Source organism: Stegodyphus dumicola, chromosome 1, assembly GCF_044657685.1.
Source record: "Stegodyphus dumicola isolate Sdum_Otavi_A_Nest chromosome 1, ASM4465768v1".
NCBI lineage: Eukaryota > Metazoa > Arthropoda > Arachnida > Araneae > Eresidae > Stegodyphus > Stegodyphus dumicola.
This window is the reverse complement of record NC_140768.1, coordinates 20,083,194-20,099,243: the sequence shown is the minus strand read 5'-3', so window position 1 is coordinate 20,099,243 and position 16,050 is coordinate 20,083,194. Positions and strand designations below refer to the sequence as shown.

The window sequence follows — 16,050 nt, the reverse complement described above, 5'->3', positions numbered from 1 at the left end:
GCTGACTCAAGCAGATAAGGTCAGACGTGTTCGAGCCTGTACTATTCTTCTCGAATATCAACGCAAAGTTAAAGTTCTGGACCAGATAGTCACTTGTGCTGAAAAATAAATTTATTTCAACAACATAGGCCAAAAATTTATTTGATCTGCGCCCGTGAGTCCGTCGGCAGCGTCGTAAAGCGTAATTTGAGTAACAAAAAGATCATTCTTTTGTATTTGGTGGGATTGCCGTGGTATTAATCACAAATAGTATATGGAAAAAGGTAAAACCCTTGACAGTAAAGGATACAACGAGATGCTAGTGCATGTTGACGCTGCTATCAAGGAAAAGAGTCGAATTGAGTTCCGGCGCAGAAAGGTAACGTTCCATCAAGATAATACCATACGTGTCTGCATTCACCGGCTGGCCTCTGTACGGACTCGAAAGGGATTTTTCACCACACCCACCATATAACTCCGACATCGCACGTTCGGACTTCTACCTTTTTTTCACACTTGCAGCTACATCTTGCTGGTCCTATCTTCACTTCTGCACAAGACGTCCGAAATGAGGTTGACCTGTGTTTGGACTCGGGCCACCAAGTTTCCGGGCCGAAGGTTTTGAAAAACTACCAAAAAATTGGCAGAAAAGCATAGATTTTTGGTAGTGATTACTACCCGCACTAAAGGTACTGACTGCTTTTTTTTTTTTTTTTTTTTTTTCTTAACTTTATGAAGAACGCTTGTGCTTAAAATTTTCGTTACAACCATTAAATTCTGTAATTTATGAATTCCTTCCCACTTCTCATGTATTTATCAACTGTACTTTATGAACCTGATATTCCTACAATTATCAGCTGTACTTTATAAATCTGATATGTAGAAACGCAATTTGATTTTATACATTTCAGTATCAAGTGAAATTTTTAAACTAATCGTTCATTATAACACTTTATGTTGTTTTCATTCAAAGCTGAACTCAGATAATGTGCCGAGGTTGAACTACCAGTAATAGGCGACTTTAGCTCTCGCCCGCTAGAATTTAGAGAGGAACTGAGTGCTAGAATTGGGTTAGGCTCTTTGAATATAGCAAAGCCACGAGGTGGCAGATAGCAGATGCCTTCGTGGAGGAAGTTTCTGAAGGCTTAGTTTAGTTTATAGCAAAGCTCCCCATACACGTTACACACGGGAAAGATTATGAAAACGCCCAAGTAGCCAGCCCGTTCACCTTGATTCGAACCCAGGTCGGAACTACCAGTGTTCAGCGATTTAACCGCTCGGGCGCGGGTAAGCCTAATTGCTGAAGGAAACTGGCTCGTATTCATATTGCACAACAGGAAAACAAACCATGCAGCCAGCTGGTTCGCCTGGGATCGAACCGAAACCAGGTCTAACTTCCAGTAATCAATATTCTTAACCATTCAGCCACTGGCGGCGCGTGGCAGAAGTAAGAGCCACAGATATTGTATTGAGCAGCAAAAACCTCTAATACTGGCCCTGGTTACTAGAAGGATTATATATTAGTAATCATCCAATCTACAGCAATGAAATTTCGGAGCATAATTGTTAAATACGACACTCCGCTAAACGTTTTTCGTTTTTAGTAGCGCAGAATGATAAAGATTTAATGAGAATATAGCAAAGCATCTTTTTAGAAACGCTGTTATAATTTTGCTATTTTATTTTTTTATAGTAGATCAATGAAAAAGGCAGGCTGCTAAATACGGTAACAGCACATTGCTCTGTTTCATATATAGCGAATCCGCTTTGAAATGAGGCACGAAGCAGTAAAGTAGCTGAACACCAGTAGCTCGGTCCGACTGGCTGCGCTTTCGTGGTTTTACCCTGTGTAACGTGTATAGGAGTCAATTCCCCTTAGAAAATCTTCCACGAAGGCATCCTTTCCCTTAGGCAGATAGATCGTACCGGTGTTTATGTTATCAACAGTACTGGTTATTTTCAAAAATGATCATCCTAGAAAGGTGATTGCCAAAAAGTATTCACTTCGCTTATTTATACGTTATGCATGAATATACTCTTTTTAGTCAATCTAACATAAATTACTAATGCTCAAAACAAATTCAATTTTCAATATTCTGTTTCCTATTTGTTCCTGTTCAATGAAACAAATTCATACACAGCAAATCCAAATGCATCGCTACAGGTAGATGATAAACCAGCTCAGTACGTAATTACAGTTGCATCCGGAAAAGAGTACATATACATATAAATATATAATATATATATATATACGATATACAACGATATACAATATATATATATATAAATATTATCGTTTTTTAGGATGTATCTATAATATGTATCATTTTACTTTACTAAAATATAATATTCAATTTTGTAATTTAGGAATTTCTTCCCCCTTATCATGTATTATCAACTTGTACATTATCAGCTTCAATTATCAGCTGTATTTTATAAACCTGAAACATAGAAACGCAATTTGATTTTATGCATTTCAGTATCAAGTGAAATCTTGAAACTGATTGTTCATTATAAAACTTTATGTAGTTTTTATTCAAAGCGGATCTCAGATAATGTGCCGCAAATTTTTTCCACACTAAGTTTTTTGTGCAAATAATACGTCCTGCTAGTGTTTTTGTAATAAAATGCATGTTATTAATTGATTTCGAATTTTCGTTGCATCTTGATATTGCTGCAAAGCTATTCAATCAAGAATGGTATCTTTTACTACGTTTATGTGTATGGATACATAGACCATTTCTCCGTGTACTAGAAAAATTTCATAATGATTTATCCACTTTTGAAGTAAAAAAATAATAGTTAGGAGTGTTATACGATTTTATAATACAAGTAAAAAATATATATAAAGCTCTGGAAAGTGCTAACACATATTTATGGAATATTATGGATGGTAATTTATGAAATATTATGGATGGATGAGTAAATGAAATATTATGTGCATGCTATATATGTATACACATATCATCAAGTATAAAATCATTTATATATAATTTTTATGTCGCGATGAAATTACCGAAATGCTTAAAAATCTAGTATTTTTAAAAACTGTTTACTTCCGCAGAATAACGGCAAATTATGAAACATTACGCAACATTGAAAAGCGTGATGAACAAATTTTTCGAAAAGAAATAGCGACTGCTGCACGTATCTCACAGATATCTTTCATTCAACACAAAAGTGAAAAAGTTCTATTCCTGTTCAAAACATACCCTGCAGTCTGAGTCACAGACGGAAGAAATGACAGCAGGTCTTTTGTTCAACTGAGGGGAAGTGTTTTATGGCTTACTCACTTTCCCGCCAAACGAGTACAGTGGAAGGGAAGCTTCGTTGCCATAGTAACCAGGCTATAGGTAGTCTTACAGATTTGAGTCTTTATCGCTCAACGTTTGTAGCGCCATCTGTTATTAAAAATCGACATGAGAAAGGGGTATTAAACGCTCTTAAGCATTTTTGTTGTGATAATAATAAATTTTTGTTCATTTTTCATCGGACTTGTGTATTCATTTCGTAACGAACCCGTACGCACGCAACAATATGCTTTTACGGATATAATCTGAAATCCTATGATCAGGGTTCGATGTTTCTCTTCCTTCTCCTTCATTTATATTAGCTTTTACTGCCCCATCATGTATGATCTTAGTATGTTTTTTAACTTTTTGTGTGCGGAGTTCCTTTTTGCATAATGTCCGTACGCGCGCTGTTGGAGCTTTGTTTATATTTCCTCATGCCTTCCACTTGATAGAGACCACAGTTCATTGAACTTCAGTACTTTATGCAAGAAAGAGAACAGGAGAATTTATTTATCCTTGAAATTAGGAATGCGTACGAAGATGAAGTGAATTTTTCTGTTGCTTATTCATTTATTTTTGTTATAAATTTCAGTACATAGATTTAGAAATTTTATCTCCCACACAAAAATGATTGCTTGTTCTGTAAATATGAGTACCTTTCTAAAGCTTAACTTGAGTATTCAGGATTTTTTGCATACAAAAAGCTGGGATTTTGTTTACTTTTCTCCCTGCTGGGTAATTGTTGAAGTCTTACGAGGATGTGTTTCAGCTGGGGTTTCTTGGTTATTTCGAGAGTGGATCGTTGTGGTTAGAAAGATACCGTTATTTAGGTCTACATGATTATTTCGTAACGCTGGCGATTTACTCGAAATATTTAGTACTTTTATCTGCAGCTTCACTGTGCGTTGTAACTTACCGCTGTTTGCTTTTTAAGCAGTTGTGTATGGATATTTCTCTTACTCTCTTTTTTTTCCCCCCTGATGATGTCTCGAATTGTGTGTGGATATCTACTTTTGGCTGCTTCTGTGTTCCAAAATATGTATGAAAATCTATTTTTGTCTGATGTTCTTGTTGTGGAACAGTGTTTGATACACCTGGGTGCCTAGGCTGACGCTTTACCCCAAATCGAACATAGTTGAAAGTTTCGAAATATTTTAGAAAGTAACTTATTTGAGATATAATAAGTTTTTTTAATTTAAATTTTGAAGAGGTTCACGCCCCATAAATTCAAGCCTAAAAGCTGTCTAACTGAATCTATGTTATCAAGGTAATTTTGAATCAATAGGTCTCAAATGGTGAACAAATACCTACAATACGCACAAGATATAAATATAAATATGCATAAATAAAAACAAAAGAATACCGAATAATATTACAAAGTAAATATAAAAATCAGACTTCCAAGTGTTACGAATTTGGTATTTAAAAAGCTAATGTTAGTTCAATTATAAATTAAATGGTTTTATTTCCCGCGCAGTGCAGCGCGTGACGAATATTAAAAGAAAGCTAAGCCGGAAAATTGAAAATACAAGAGCGCGTGCATTAAAGCATTTAATAAATATCTCTTTTTGATTTCGAGAAAGTACTAGAAAATCCTTTTTTTGAAGCACTTGCACCACAGCAGAAGAATGATGTGTTATTTTTTAAACACTGAAAAAACAAATTTGATGATTCACTTCTTTCACATTATCTTGGATTTATCACAAAACGATGATTTGAAGAGCTGAATTAAATTTTCCATTGAGGTTTCAGGCTGCAGGAAACTATCCTGCCGGCTTAATTGTCATAATAAGAGCAAAACAAGGAAAAGCCGGAGCAGAACACTGTAGATGCGTGATTAGACCCATACTGAAGAAGAATTTGATTGCGTAGTATGCTAGTAATGCTAACTTGGTAATATCTAAAGAACTTGGCAGTCGAGGCAGTTTTAATTCCATTTTTATTTGCAACTGATATTTGTGGCCACAATCACTTGGCACTCTAGTCGTGCCTTTCCACAGAAGCAGTCCCTATATACAAAATTTCAACGTTCTAGAGCTACTCCTTTTTGAGTTATGCGAGATACATACGTACATACAGATACATACGAAAAAATCTCTTTTGAATCCATTTTTTACACATGGCACGCAAAAACACCTTTAAAATAGCGTTCGATAGCGGTCAAAATGTATATTTTCGTTGGAATATGATACCAGAAAATTTTCGCGATTACAATACCTCCTTTACTTCATACAAACAAGTAAAAATTGCTGAAAAAACAGTCTCATCCTTTTGGTCATCGAATGAACGACAAAGTACCATAGTTAACTTTTAAATAAAAGTTTGAATGTGAAGTTTTTCACTTCTCTCTCTCTCTTTTTTCCTCAACCTTAAGAAAATTCAGCTTCGTACAATAATTGTTAAAATAATAATATAGATATAACAGGATTTATATTTTTTTAAGTCGCATGCGCATTCGACTATAGGGACTCACTTAAGTTATTGATCCTGCTGCTCTTTATACTAGACACTAAATTGTCACTATACTATAGGTCTACCATAATTTCAATGAAAGAAATTGAAATTTTGCTAACAACTATAGGTAAATATTGTACTTATATAATGAAACGGAATATGTATACACGTCACCAAAAATATGGGATAGTTCTGTAATTTCAATTCTACCTATCCGATTAACGAAACTGGCGTTTTTCATGTCTCGAAAGCGCGACTTACGGTATACGGTATATTCCGGCGTATAATGTGCACTTATAATATAAAACTACACTTTTTAATTTTTAAGCATATTCGCCGTATCACGCGCCCCCCCCCTTTTCTTACCAAAGAAACCTGAAAGATGACATTGTGCAGTATTCTTATCTTTTAAAGTCATTCATTAGAAGATTTTTCCCAGGCTTTCGAAAAATGGTATACCGAAATGATAAGTGATATGGGGAATGCTTAACTCTTTCAGGACGAGCGTCCCATATACGCATTCCCTAAGAACGTCTCTTACAGCCGGGCGTGCCATCCACGCATCAGTAAAGATCGCATTCAGAGGACGGGTGATGCGTATACGCATTTTAAGGTGGAACGTTTTTCTGAAGGCCACTAGATGGCATCCTGTGTCATCTTTTGAAATGAACACAGTTTTAGGTTCCTGACCTTGAGTTTGATATATTCTGCTTGCCTTTGGTATTTTACTCATCAGCTGTTCGAGGGTGGAGGGGCGGATGGAAAGCGTAAACAGAGGTGGGCTCTTTAAATCGCTGCGTGCTAATAAAAACATTCTCGTATCTGATTTAGGCTTAATCCTAGTATCCGGTGCATATGGGATTTGGCTACTTTTGGCGACTTTATGATGAGCAGTAAAAACGAAACATATACGATGAGTAGTAAACGGGTCATTCAAAGAATGTATATAGTTATACATAGTTATATAGTATGTACTATGTAGTGATAGTGTATAATATATACATAGACGTTCTTTGGGTCATTTTTGGTGTTGGCGATAATTTTCAAAATCGCGCCAAGGCTGCACCGTTTACTAGGATTTTACCCTGATTTATATCCAATTCCTTTTTTTATTCTATTTTTTCCTCTGCTATGTCAGTACCTCCTATATACGAAGCCAAGCCTCTAGGGTTGCTTGAACGGTCTGACGTCATCTAAGTCGTCATTCCTACCATCTTCCTCGTGGCAAAGAATGAAAGAATATACTTCGGTGTAGTGTGCTCTAATAGAACATTTTTCATTTAAATTACTTTATTTATTTTTTATTATGCCACATAAATGCTGTGTTGCAACATGCAAAGGAAATTATAAGAATGGCCCGAAGGTGGCTGTATTTAGTTTTCCTACGGAAGAACAACTGAGAAAACAATGGATTTGGAACTGCAAACGAAAAGATGGATTCAAGCCTACGAAACATTCAAAGGTAAGCATGCATTTCATTTTTAAATTAGAAAATTCCTGAAAGATTAATGTCATTGAAAGAAACATGACTTGAAAATGCGAAAACAAAAAATTCTCAATGCAAGGGAAATAATTTACTAAAGTTCCATTGCATTCAACCATAGAAAATAAAACGAAGTTTTAATTACTTTCTATACAAGCATAGTTATATATTTATTTACTAGGCAGAAATTTCTCTTATCCCATTATGAATGAGTATTATTAATGAATTCTTTCAGTAATTTATATTTTCGGCGTCGGGATCTTTATAACACGCGCATTGATTTGGGATTGATTAATCTTTCAGGAATTTATGTTATACAGAGCTTATACTGAATTTTAAAGTGATTATAAAATGGACCCTTTTCTCAATAACTAGTCAATAGAAAATCCACCAACCTTATAAAGTTCATATTATAACTTTAAGTAGATAAATATAAAATGCTTCAAGTCGTAATTTTAAAGCCGTTAATTTAAAGTTGTTTTAGATATAAGTATTTAACTGTTTGGGTATACTATTTCTTTTGATTTAGATAAGTCTCGTTCCACCTATTTTATTTTTATTTTTTTTTTTTTCTTTTTAAAACTGAATGTATGCAATGCCCCTTTATTATATGCTAGGAGCATTTGAGAATGCATTTTGCTCGTAACTCATGTGAACAGGAAATTAATGCTAATTATGCAATGTTCTAAACTTTATTAATTCTAAAATCCTTAAAAAAATTATGAAATATATGTAAAAGAAAACAATCGTATAAATGGACTAGTTTTGACAGTAATTATTTTAATTTCTGGAATAAGTTACAAGGTGTTTAAATTAAACTGTCTTGTTCAAATAATATTGCCTAAGATTGTAAGCTTACTAGTTTTCATTACATGTAAGCATAAATCCTAATTAGCCTATTAAATTTTTTCATGCACACACACATCTATAAAAGTACGAGTTTCTTATGCCAATAACACCTACCTTGTTACAGTGGTTCACTTGCTACTGGCAGTAAGTTCTTGTGGGCTTGAAATTTACATTAATTTCTTATCTAAAAACACTTATATAAGGGGTTTTGTTTATTTATACTTGTTGCAGTGGAATATGAAAATGTTTCATTGTATTAATAAGTTATATAACTTTTAAAATTTTTGAAAAAGTTAAGAAAATTATATGGAAAATAAGCAATCTAGTGAGCCTTCCACAGTAATATAATGTCAAACACGATTGATGAATGTGAATATTTCACTCCAAAATTACATAAGAATAGCCTAAAATATTTAATTACTGCAAATAAACTGTTAAATATACAAATTCTTGTTTTTTTCTTTGTGTATCATATTTTAGCACTTATACATGTTTTCAATAATTCAAGAAAAATGAATTTTTTTAATGACTAATGATGTTTTATGCTCTTAAATGTAAACATTCATAGGCACACAAGTAAATTTGTACTTCTGGTTGTGAACATATCATTTGTAAAAATGTTTAGAAAAAGAGCCAGTAACTTTATATTTGAATGGTACGAATGAATGTGGTTAATCTTATTCTTATCCATCAACTGATGGTTAATCTTATTCTTTTTATAACTGTATTATCACCATTTTGAATGTAATTCCATAACCAAGTGTTGTTTTCAAATAACTGAAGAAAGAAATATTTAGGATGTAGCAATTATATATACATGAGCAATTGTATGTTACCTGAGGATGTATCAATTAAATATTACTTATGTTATATGCATTTGACATATGACAACAAACATGTGCTAATTATTTGCACTTTTCAAAACTTTATGACAGCATCCATGGCTCTTTTTAGCCCAAAAGAGTTAATAGTTTTGTTTTAAGATTTTGCATTATTCACTCTAAATGGCTGCATCACTTTTTTGCGTTGTGCACTTTAAATGGCTATATCTCTTCAAATTGTTACCATCCAAACATTATCGCCCTGTATTATTTTTAAAGAAATTAAATGATGAACGTTTTCCACAACGGTAACCCTTCCCTTAAGCAGATAGCTCTTGAGTGCTTTGCCATGATTAAATAAAAATACAATAAAACCCTTATTAGACTGTGCATGTATTTAAAGGATGGCGAATGCTTACGATTTTATAATTTTTTAACCTTTTGATACATGTTTATTTATTTGTTCTTTTTCATATTAAAAGGTGTGTGAACTTCACTTCAAGCAAGAGGATGTTCTGAGGCAAACTGAATTCTTTGATGAGAAAACTGGAAAGAAGATCATTATACCATTGTCATATCCTCGTTTAAAGAATGGTGCAATTCCAAGTCTGTTTCCTGATGGTCCGAGTCATCTTAGTTCCAGTGTTTCATCAAGGGAATCACCAGAGCATAAAAGACTCAAAAGAGAACAAGATGCACTCGAAAAAGCCTTAGCCTGTAGCTTAGCTGAAAAGGAAGAGTATGAACGAAAACAAATGTTTTATAATTTAGATGAACTAAAAATTTGTTTTAATACTGTGAATTTACCAGATAACTGGATAGTTATACACAGGCCTATACATACTATGATTCTTAATATTTCTAATGACAATCATCCAAGAATTCTAAAATCATTATTGATTGATTGTAATTTGAATATATCTGTAGCAATTAGAAATATACCTATTAAATCACTGAAGCAATATGTAATCCCATCAAAAATTAACAACCTTAAAGATCTTTTAAGTATTTTAGAGAAATTAGACCTATTTGCCTCAAATGATTCGTCTGAAGACAGTATTCAAAATTATTTACAAATTGTAAATGAATTAATGACAATTTTAAAAGAGAAAATTCCACATAAAAACAATGAAATAAATTTTCTCGTTGAGCAACTATCAAACTTGAATTCAGAAAAACAACAATATAGGTATTCTGCAGACTTTCTAATATTTTCCACTTTACTTCACACAATTTCACCACATGCATATAATTTTATTCGAAATTCAGAAAATATTATTATGCCTCATCCACGGACCATTCAGAAAATTTTTTCAGATTTTAATATATATCCAATAAATGAACAATACAACCAAAAGTTCCTAAGCTACATAAAATTTAAATTTCAAGAACTATCAGAAAAAGATCTGCTTGTTATTTTAATGATTGATGAAATTCATCTAAATCAAGCATTTGATTATAAAGGTGGTAATTTGTGTGGAATGGCATATAATTGCAAAAATGCTGCATCTAGTGCATATGTTTTCATGATTCACAGCCTATTATCTGTTTATAAGGATGTTGTACATATTTTGCCGGTGAAAACACTTAGTGCGGATAATTTGTATATTTATATTAAAAAAATTGTGGGATTAGAAAATATTGGGTTTAAAATTATTGCTATTGTCACTGACAATAATTCGATTAATAAAAAGGCTATGTCTCTGTTTTCCGAACCACCTAAAGTTAGTATTGTTTATCAAAACCCTGTTGACAAATCTAGGCCAATGTTTTTTATTATTGATACAGTGCATATTTTAAAATGCATTAGAAATAACTGGATAAATCAAAAAAATAATAATCAGAGTATGTTTTTCCCAAGTTTTGATGATGCTTCACATATTGAAACTGCATCTTTTTCTTGTATTAAAAAATTACATGAATCTGAAACTGGTAAGTTATTAAAGTATGCTTATGGTCTGACAATAAAAGCTCTATATCCAACTAACTTAGAAAAACAAAGTGTAAAGCTTGCATTGCAGATTTTTAATGATAATGTTGTTGAAGCATTATTTTCTTTTGGGCAGCAGAAAGAAATAATAAATTTCCAAGAAACTGGAAACTTTATTAAAATAATAAACACATGGTGGTCAATTGTAAATGTGAAATCTATTTTTAAAGGGGTTCATAAAAATAATGTATTTGAAACACCTTTCACTGTGGCAGAAAATGATGAAAAATATGTTTTTATGAATAACTTTTTGAATTGGCTAGATAGTTGGAAAAATTTGAATTTAACCTCTGGTTGCCTAACCAAAGAAACTCACTTTGCAGTATACCATACAACGTATGCTTTAATTGAGATATCAAGGTATTGTATAAATGAGTTGGGTTTTAAATACCTTTTACTTGGAAAAATACAAACAGATATGTTAGAGGCTAGATTTGGTAAGTACAGGCAACTGGCTGGAGCTCACCATAATATTTCTATCAGACAGGTTTATGAAATAGAGGGTAAATTAAGACTTCAGAGTACATTACCAACCCTAATAAATTCTTCAAAATTTGTAAATATTCCTCTTCATGTATCTGATTTTAAAGACACTGAAGAACAAACTTTTGATGACACTGATGTACAAACATTCATAGATGAAATAACAGTTGAAGATAGTGATATACACAACATAAAATTGGATGTACCTATTTTGACTTATATAGCTGGATATTGCTGTTATAGTATGCTAAAAAAGTTAAAATGTGATGTATGTAAATCCAATATTACTATTGATAAGGAGTTAGCTTTAGAAAACGATGAAAATATTCATTCATGGATTAAGGTTTTTGATAGAGGTCTTATGTATCCTCATCCTGATATTTTACATGCTGTTATATACAATTTTATTGTTGTTAAGAAACTTATTTCAGATGAATATGAGCAAAAATTTTTATTTTCGGCAAATCCACGAGTTACAGTGTGTAAAATTACTCTAAATTTACTTCATGAAAATTTTTTTTTAGAGTTGAATGACTGTCCTAAACTTCATGACCCTCAAATTATTTTGAAAAACATCATACAAGCATCAACGAATATTTTTCTAAATAATTTCTGCAAAAAGTTGAATGATAATCTTTTAAGTAACAATTTAAATAAGCAACGGAAATTGAAAACATTAAAAAAATAATTTATGCATACAGCAGAAATGACATATACTATGTTTATAAGTTAGTAAACTTTATAAAATAAGATAGTGACACTAATCTATTGTTTCTTATTATCTTCAGACTTAATTTGTAATTCATTTTATCTAAATGAATATTTTTTGCAGAATGTAGATAGTATGTTAAATAAAAAAATAGTGCTTTTTCTATTTGTGTTGTGAAATCTTTACCAACTCTTTCAAAATGCATGCACACACACACACAAAAAAAAAAGCATTTGTAATAGATAACTAATTATGACAGTAAAGTGCTAAAGTTGTTAAGTCTCTTATATAATATCATTTTGTGCAAAATAGGTGTATTTATTGTAAACTAGAGAAATATTGATTTTTGAAGATAAAATACTTTGCCAATTAATATTACTATTGTTTAGATTTTGAAATCAGTATCTTGCAATTTTTTAATATTATTTTAATTGAAGCAGACATGTTTATTACATTAATTTTACACTGTAAGAAGAAAATAAATACAATTTGTTTTTACCTACAATTCCATATGAGTCATTTTTATAGATATTCATGCATTTTTATGGAGGAAATTCACTGTATTCTTATACAATATTTTCATTGTAATACATGCTAAATTCTGTCAAAACTAAAATTAAATACTTTGGAATTAAAATTTCTAATGATGTGGTTGTACATATACAGGGGAAAACTTATCAAAAATAAATTGAGTAAAAAAATATTTTTAATCCTTCCCAGCTGTAAGGCAGTTATACTAAACTATTTTGATATTAAAAAGACTTAACTGTAATAAAAAATAAGTAGCATCAAGTTACATAAATAAATAGTCATCCCACCCTTTTTCCCACTGTAGTATGCAATGCCATTTCCTATTACTTCCAGTTATAAATTTACTGGTACAAAAAATTCAGGCCAAAAAAAATAAATAAATAAAATCCTTCTTATATGTTTTGCATCCTAATTGTGTTGCTTTCCTTTAATAAAAATCTGAATTATTTTGAAAATTTTAAATCTTACTTTACATCTTAACAATCAGGCTATATTTATTTTCATTTCTAATAGGAAAATACATAAAACTTGTTATTCTTTCAATTCTAAGAATTGAGGACATTTGATCTATTTAGATGTTTTAAAAGTTCCTACTGATTACCCTGATAAAAATTCCAGTAAATACATATATAAACTTCATATTTATCATTTGCTAAAAAATTCTCAAATAAGTTACAATGAAATGCTTTCAGGAACAAAAATTTACAAGTTACAAAAAAAATATATATGCACATAATTAGACAAAAGGGGTGTTACAAACATTTAACAATAAGAATGAAACATAAGAATTTTGAATTCCTAGCAAGTGTCAAGTTTGTTGAATTTTTACAATTTTTCTTTTTTTTATTATTGGGGAAGATGCAGTTATGTATTCTCAAATAATGATCTAATTTAAAATGCCTAAATATATGAAATGTTTTGCTACCGTATTTTAAAACTACCAATGAATAAATATTGATAGATGCTAAAAAATAGTATTTTTCAAATTATTCTCCAGGTTTCTCATCTGTTAAGAAATTCAGTCCCACACTGAAGTGAAAAAAAAGCGGAAAATGACTAAACAATTATGTGTAAATTTGTATTTATGAGAAACAGAAAATGCCGTTAAAAATTGATTAAAATTAATTTAAGGATTTTTAGTGTTAATCAATTGTAAACTTGCTTAATTATGCGTTATCCTCTTTGTTAAGGAAGAAAATATTTAATAAAATATATATTCTTCAGAAAGCAAACCAGCATCAGCCAGATATTCAGTATATATTTATTACTACTAATCTGAAGTATGTTGAATTAATTTCTTTACTATACTGTTATTATTTTAAGCATAAAAATATATAAGGAAAGTAAGGTTAGGTATTTGAAATTAGAAAATGCAGTCGATGAAATCAAATCGGAATATATATATTTGCACACACACACACATATATATATATATTTAAAACCAAACGATATAGTAAGCCTTATGCAAGGAAATAAAAACTACTTTTCATTTTCTCTCCTCTTAAAGGAATAACAGCGATAAGTGGTTTCATGTGGCAACCATGCTTTCTGTACATAAGGACGACTTTAGTGACGTAGTGTGCGGCGTGCCGTGGCTTCGTTTATAGGAGGTACTGGCTATGTACGGTGTTTTAGGGTTACTGTGCGGAGTTTTTTTTTTTTTTTTTTTTTTTACGTTTTGCATTGCGTTCAGATATATTTCTGTTCCTTCTTTTTTTTATTTAAGAAAGCCTCACCTCCAGTCTATTATGGCGGGAAGGCGCTATTTATCAGAGGAAGAATACCCTAGTATGGTTAGTGAACAATTTACTAACGCAAATGAGAGTACTGATTCATTTTCTAAAGAGTTAAAAAGTGATACTTTTTCTAAGAGTTACAAAGTGATACTTCTCTGTGCTTCGAGATTTACCACACTCGTTTTCATTTTAAATTTTGTTACTTCTTACTGTAAATAGTCTTTATTGTGTTCTTTTTATTAATTTTAAACTTTATTAATGGATTTTATCAATTAAAACTTTGGAATAATATGAATAGCGCTTCCGAAAATTATTTTAGAAGATAAGCAATTTTTTAAGTATATTTTTATGTAAAATAAAGAAAAAATGTTTTAAGGGCTAATTTTAACGTGTATAAGAGCTCAAGTAATAATCTAAAATGATACCAAAAATTACGATGCTAGAAGCGAAACTTTTGTTTTTCTGATTTTTGTTATAAAATTAGGCTTAGTGATGCAAAACCTCCGTCTTGGACGGTGACTGCCTTCGATTCTCTTCCGTCTGCACTAGGGTTTTAAACAAAGTTGCGCCGTCGCGAAAAGGTTAAGGAAGTAAATAAGTTATTCTAGGATTTCAAGAAAGGGGGTACATAATTTGGCATACGAATGTATACTTCCGAATGAATTAAGGGAATTAAGAACCAGATTTTTTTTCCTCTTACTGTATTCATTTGAAGCCATGATTTTGAAGTGAACATCGAAGGCTTTAGTAAAGAGCGGTATTTTAGCGGAAATACAATTAATTTAGTGTTCCTTTTACTAGTAAATATGGCTCCTGCCAAACGAAACAAACGTAGTGCTGGTATCAAATTCAGAGTCATTCAGTTTGGGAAAGAAAATGGAAATCGTGCGGCAACAAGGATGTTAGGGGTTGGTGAAAGTTCCATGCCTGCGTAGAAGAGAAATCAAATAAAGTTAATTAATACGCTAAAGAATAAATGCGCAAAGGAATAGTGAAATGGTCTATTCTAGAAAAAAGAATATTGCGGACTTGGTCCTAGAAACTCGGTAAAATCGCCAGAAACAGCATTTAGGTACATGCGGAAATCTAATTTTTGTATGCTCATCTTTTCCTTATTTTTAAATCTATCATTGTTTATTCTCCCATCAATAAAATTCCGGAATATAAATACCCCAGGGATTCCTTGCCAGTGTGGTTTAATTTACATTGGCCAAACTAAGAGAGCCTTAAAATTTCGCGTCAAGGAACATGAGGCATATGTTAGAAAAAAGGAAACACAGAAGTCTTCTGTTGCGCAACCTTGTTGGTCCGAAAATCACACTTTCAATTTTTCTGCTGCCAAAATTATTCAAAAAACATCTTCCATTGGAGAACTGGATTTTCTAGAGGCATTTCACATTCATAAAAATCTTTCTGTTCTAGCTAACGATCCTAATTCCAATTCAAATTTGCCTTCGGCCTTTAAAGAAATTATGTTTTAGTTCTGGTTTCACCAACAGAGGGTGCCACTTGCTTATTCTTGTCCAGGCTTTCTTATCTTATCTAATCATTTTTTCCTATCTTGTTCATTTGCGGCTTTGCAGCTGAGGATGGTGTTTCGGTAAAACCATCGAAACTAGTCCTGTGGAAATTTTATAAATATAACGCTGATTTTTGTTGTTTGTCTTCTGAATTAGTATTTATTCGGCGTGTTATTGTGTCTTAACTATCATTTTTATTTAA

General features: G+C 31.7%; 1 protein-coding gene across 1 annotated transcript; it reads left to right on the top strand.

Moving 5' to 3' along the window:
- The first annotated feature begins 6,981 nt into the window (after nucleotides 1-6,981).
- On the top strand, nucleotides 6,982-12,757 carry LOC118180594 (uncharacterized). Its single transcript, XM_035349668.2, has 2 exons — nucleotides 6,982-7,188; nucleotides 9,362-12,757. Exons 1-2 carry the CDS (start codon nucleotides 7,033-7,035, stop codon nucleotides 12,038-12,040), a joined length of 2,835 nt encoding a protein of 944 aa, XP_035205559.2. The 5' UTR covers nucleotides 6,982-7,032; the 3' UTR covers nucleotides 12,041-12,757.
- Nucleotides 12,758-16,050: the final 3,293 nt, after the last annotated feature.

Bases quoted from the DNA above. Each gene is read 5' to 3' on its own strand.
- LOC118180594 (XM_035349668.2), top strand. From the start codon at position 7,033: ATGCCACATAAATGCTGTGTTGCAACATGCAAAGGAAATTATAAGAAT. The intron at 7,189-9,361 runs GTAAGCATGCAT...TCATATTAAAAG, and splicing joins AGCCTACGAAACATTCAAAG to GTGTGTGAACTTCACTTCAA.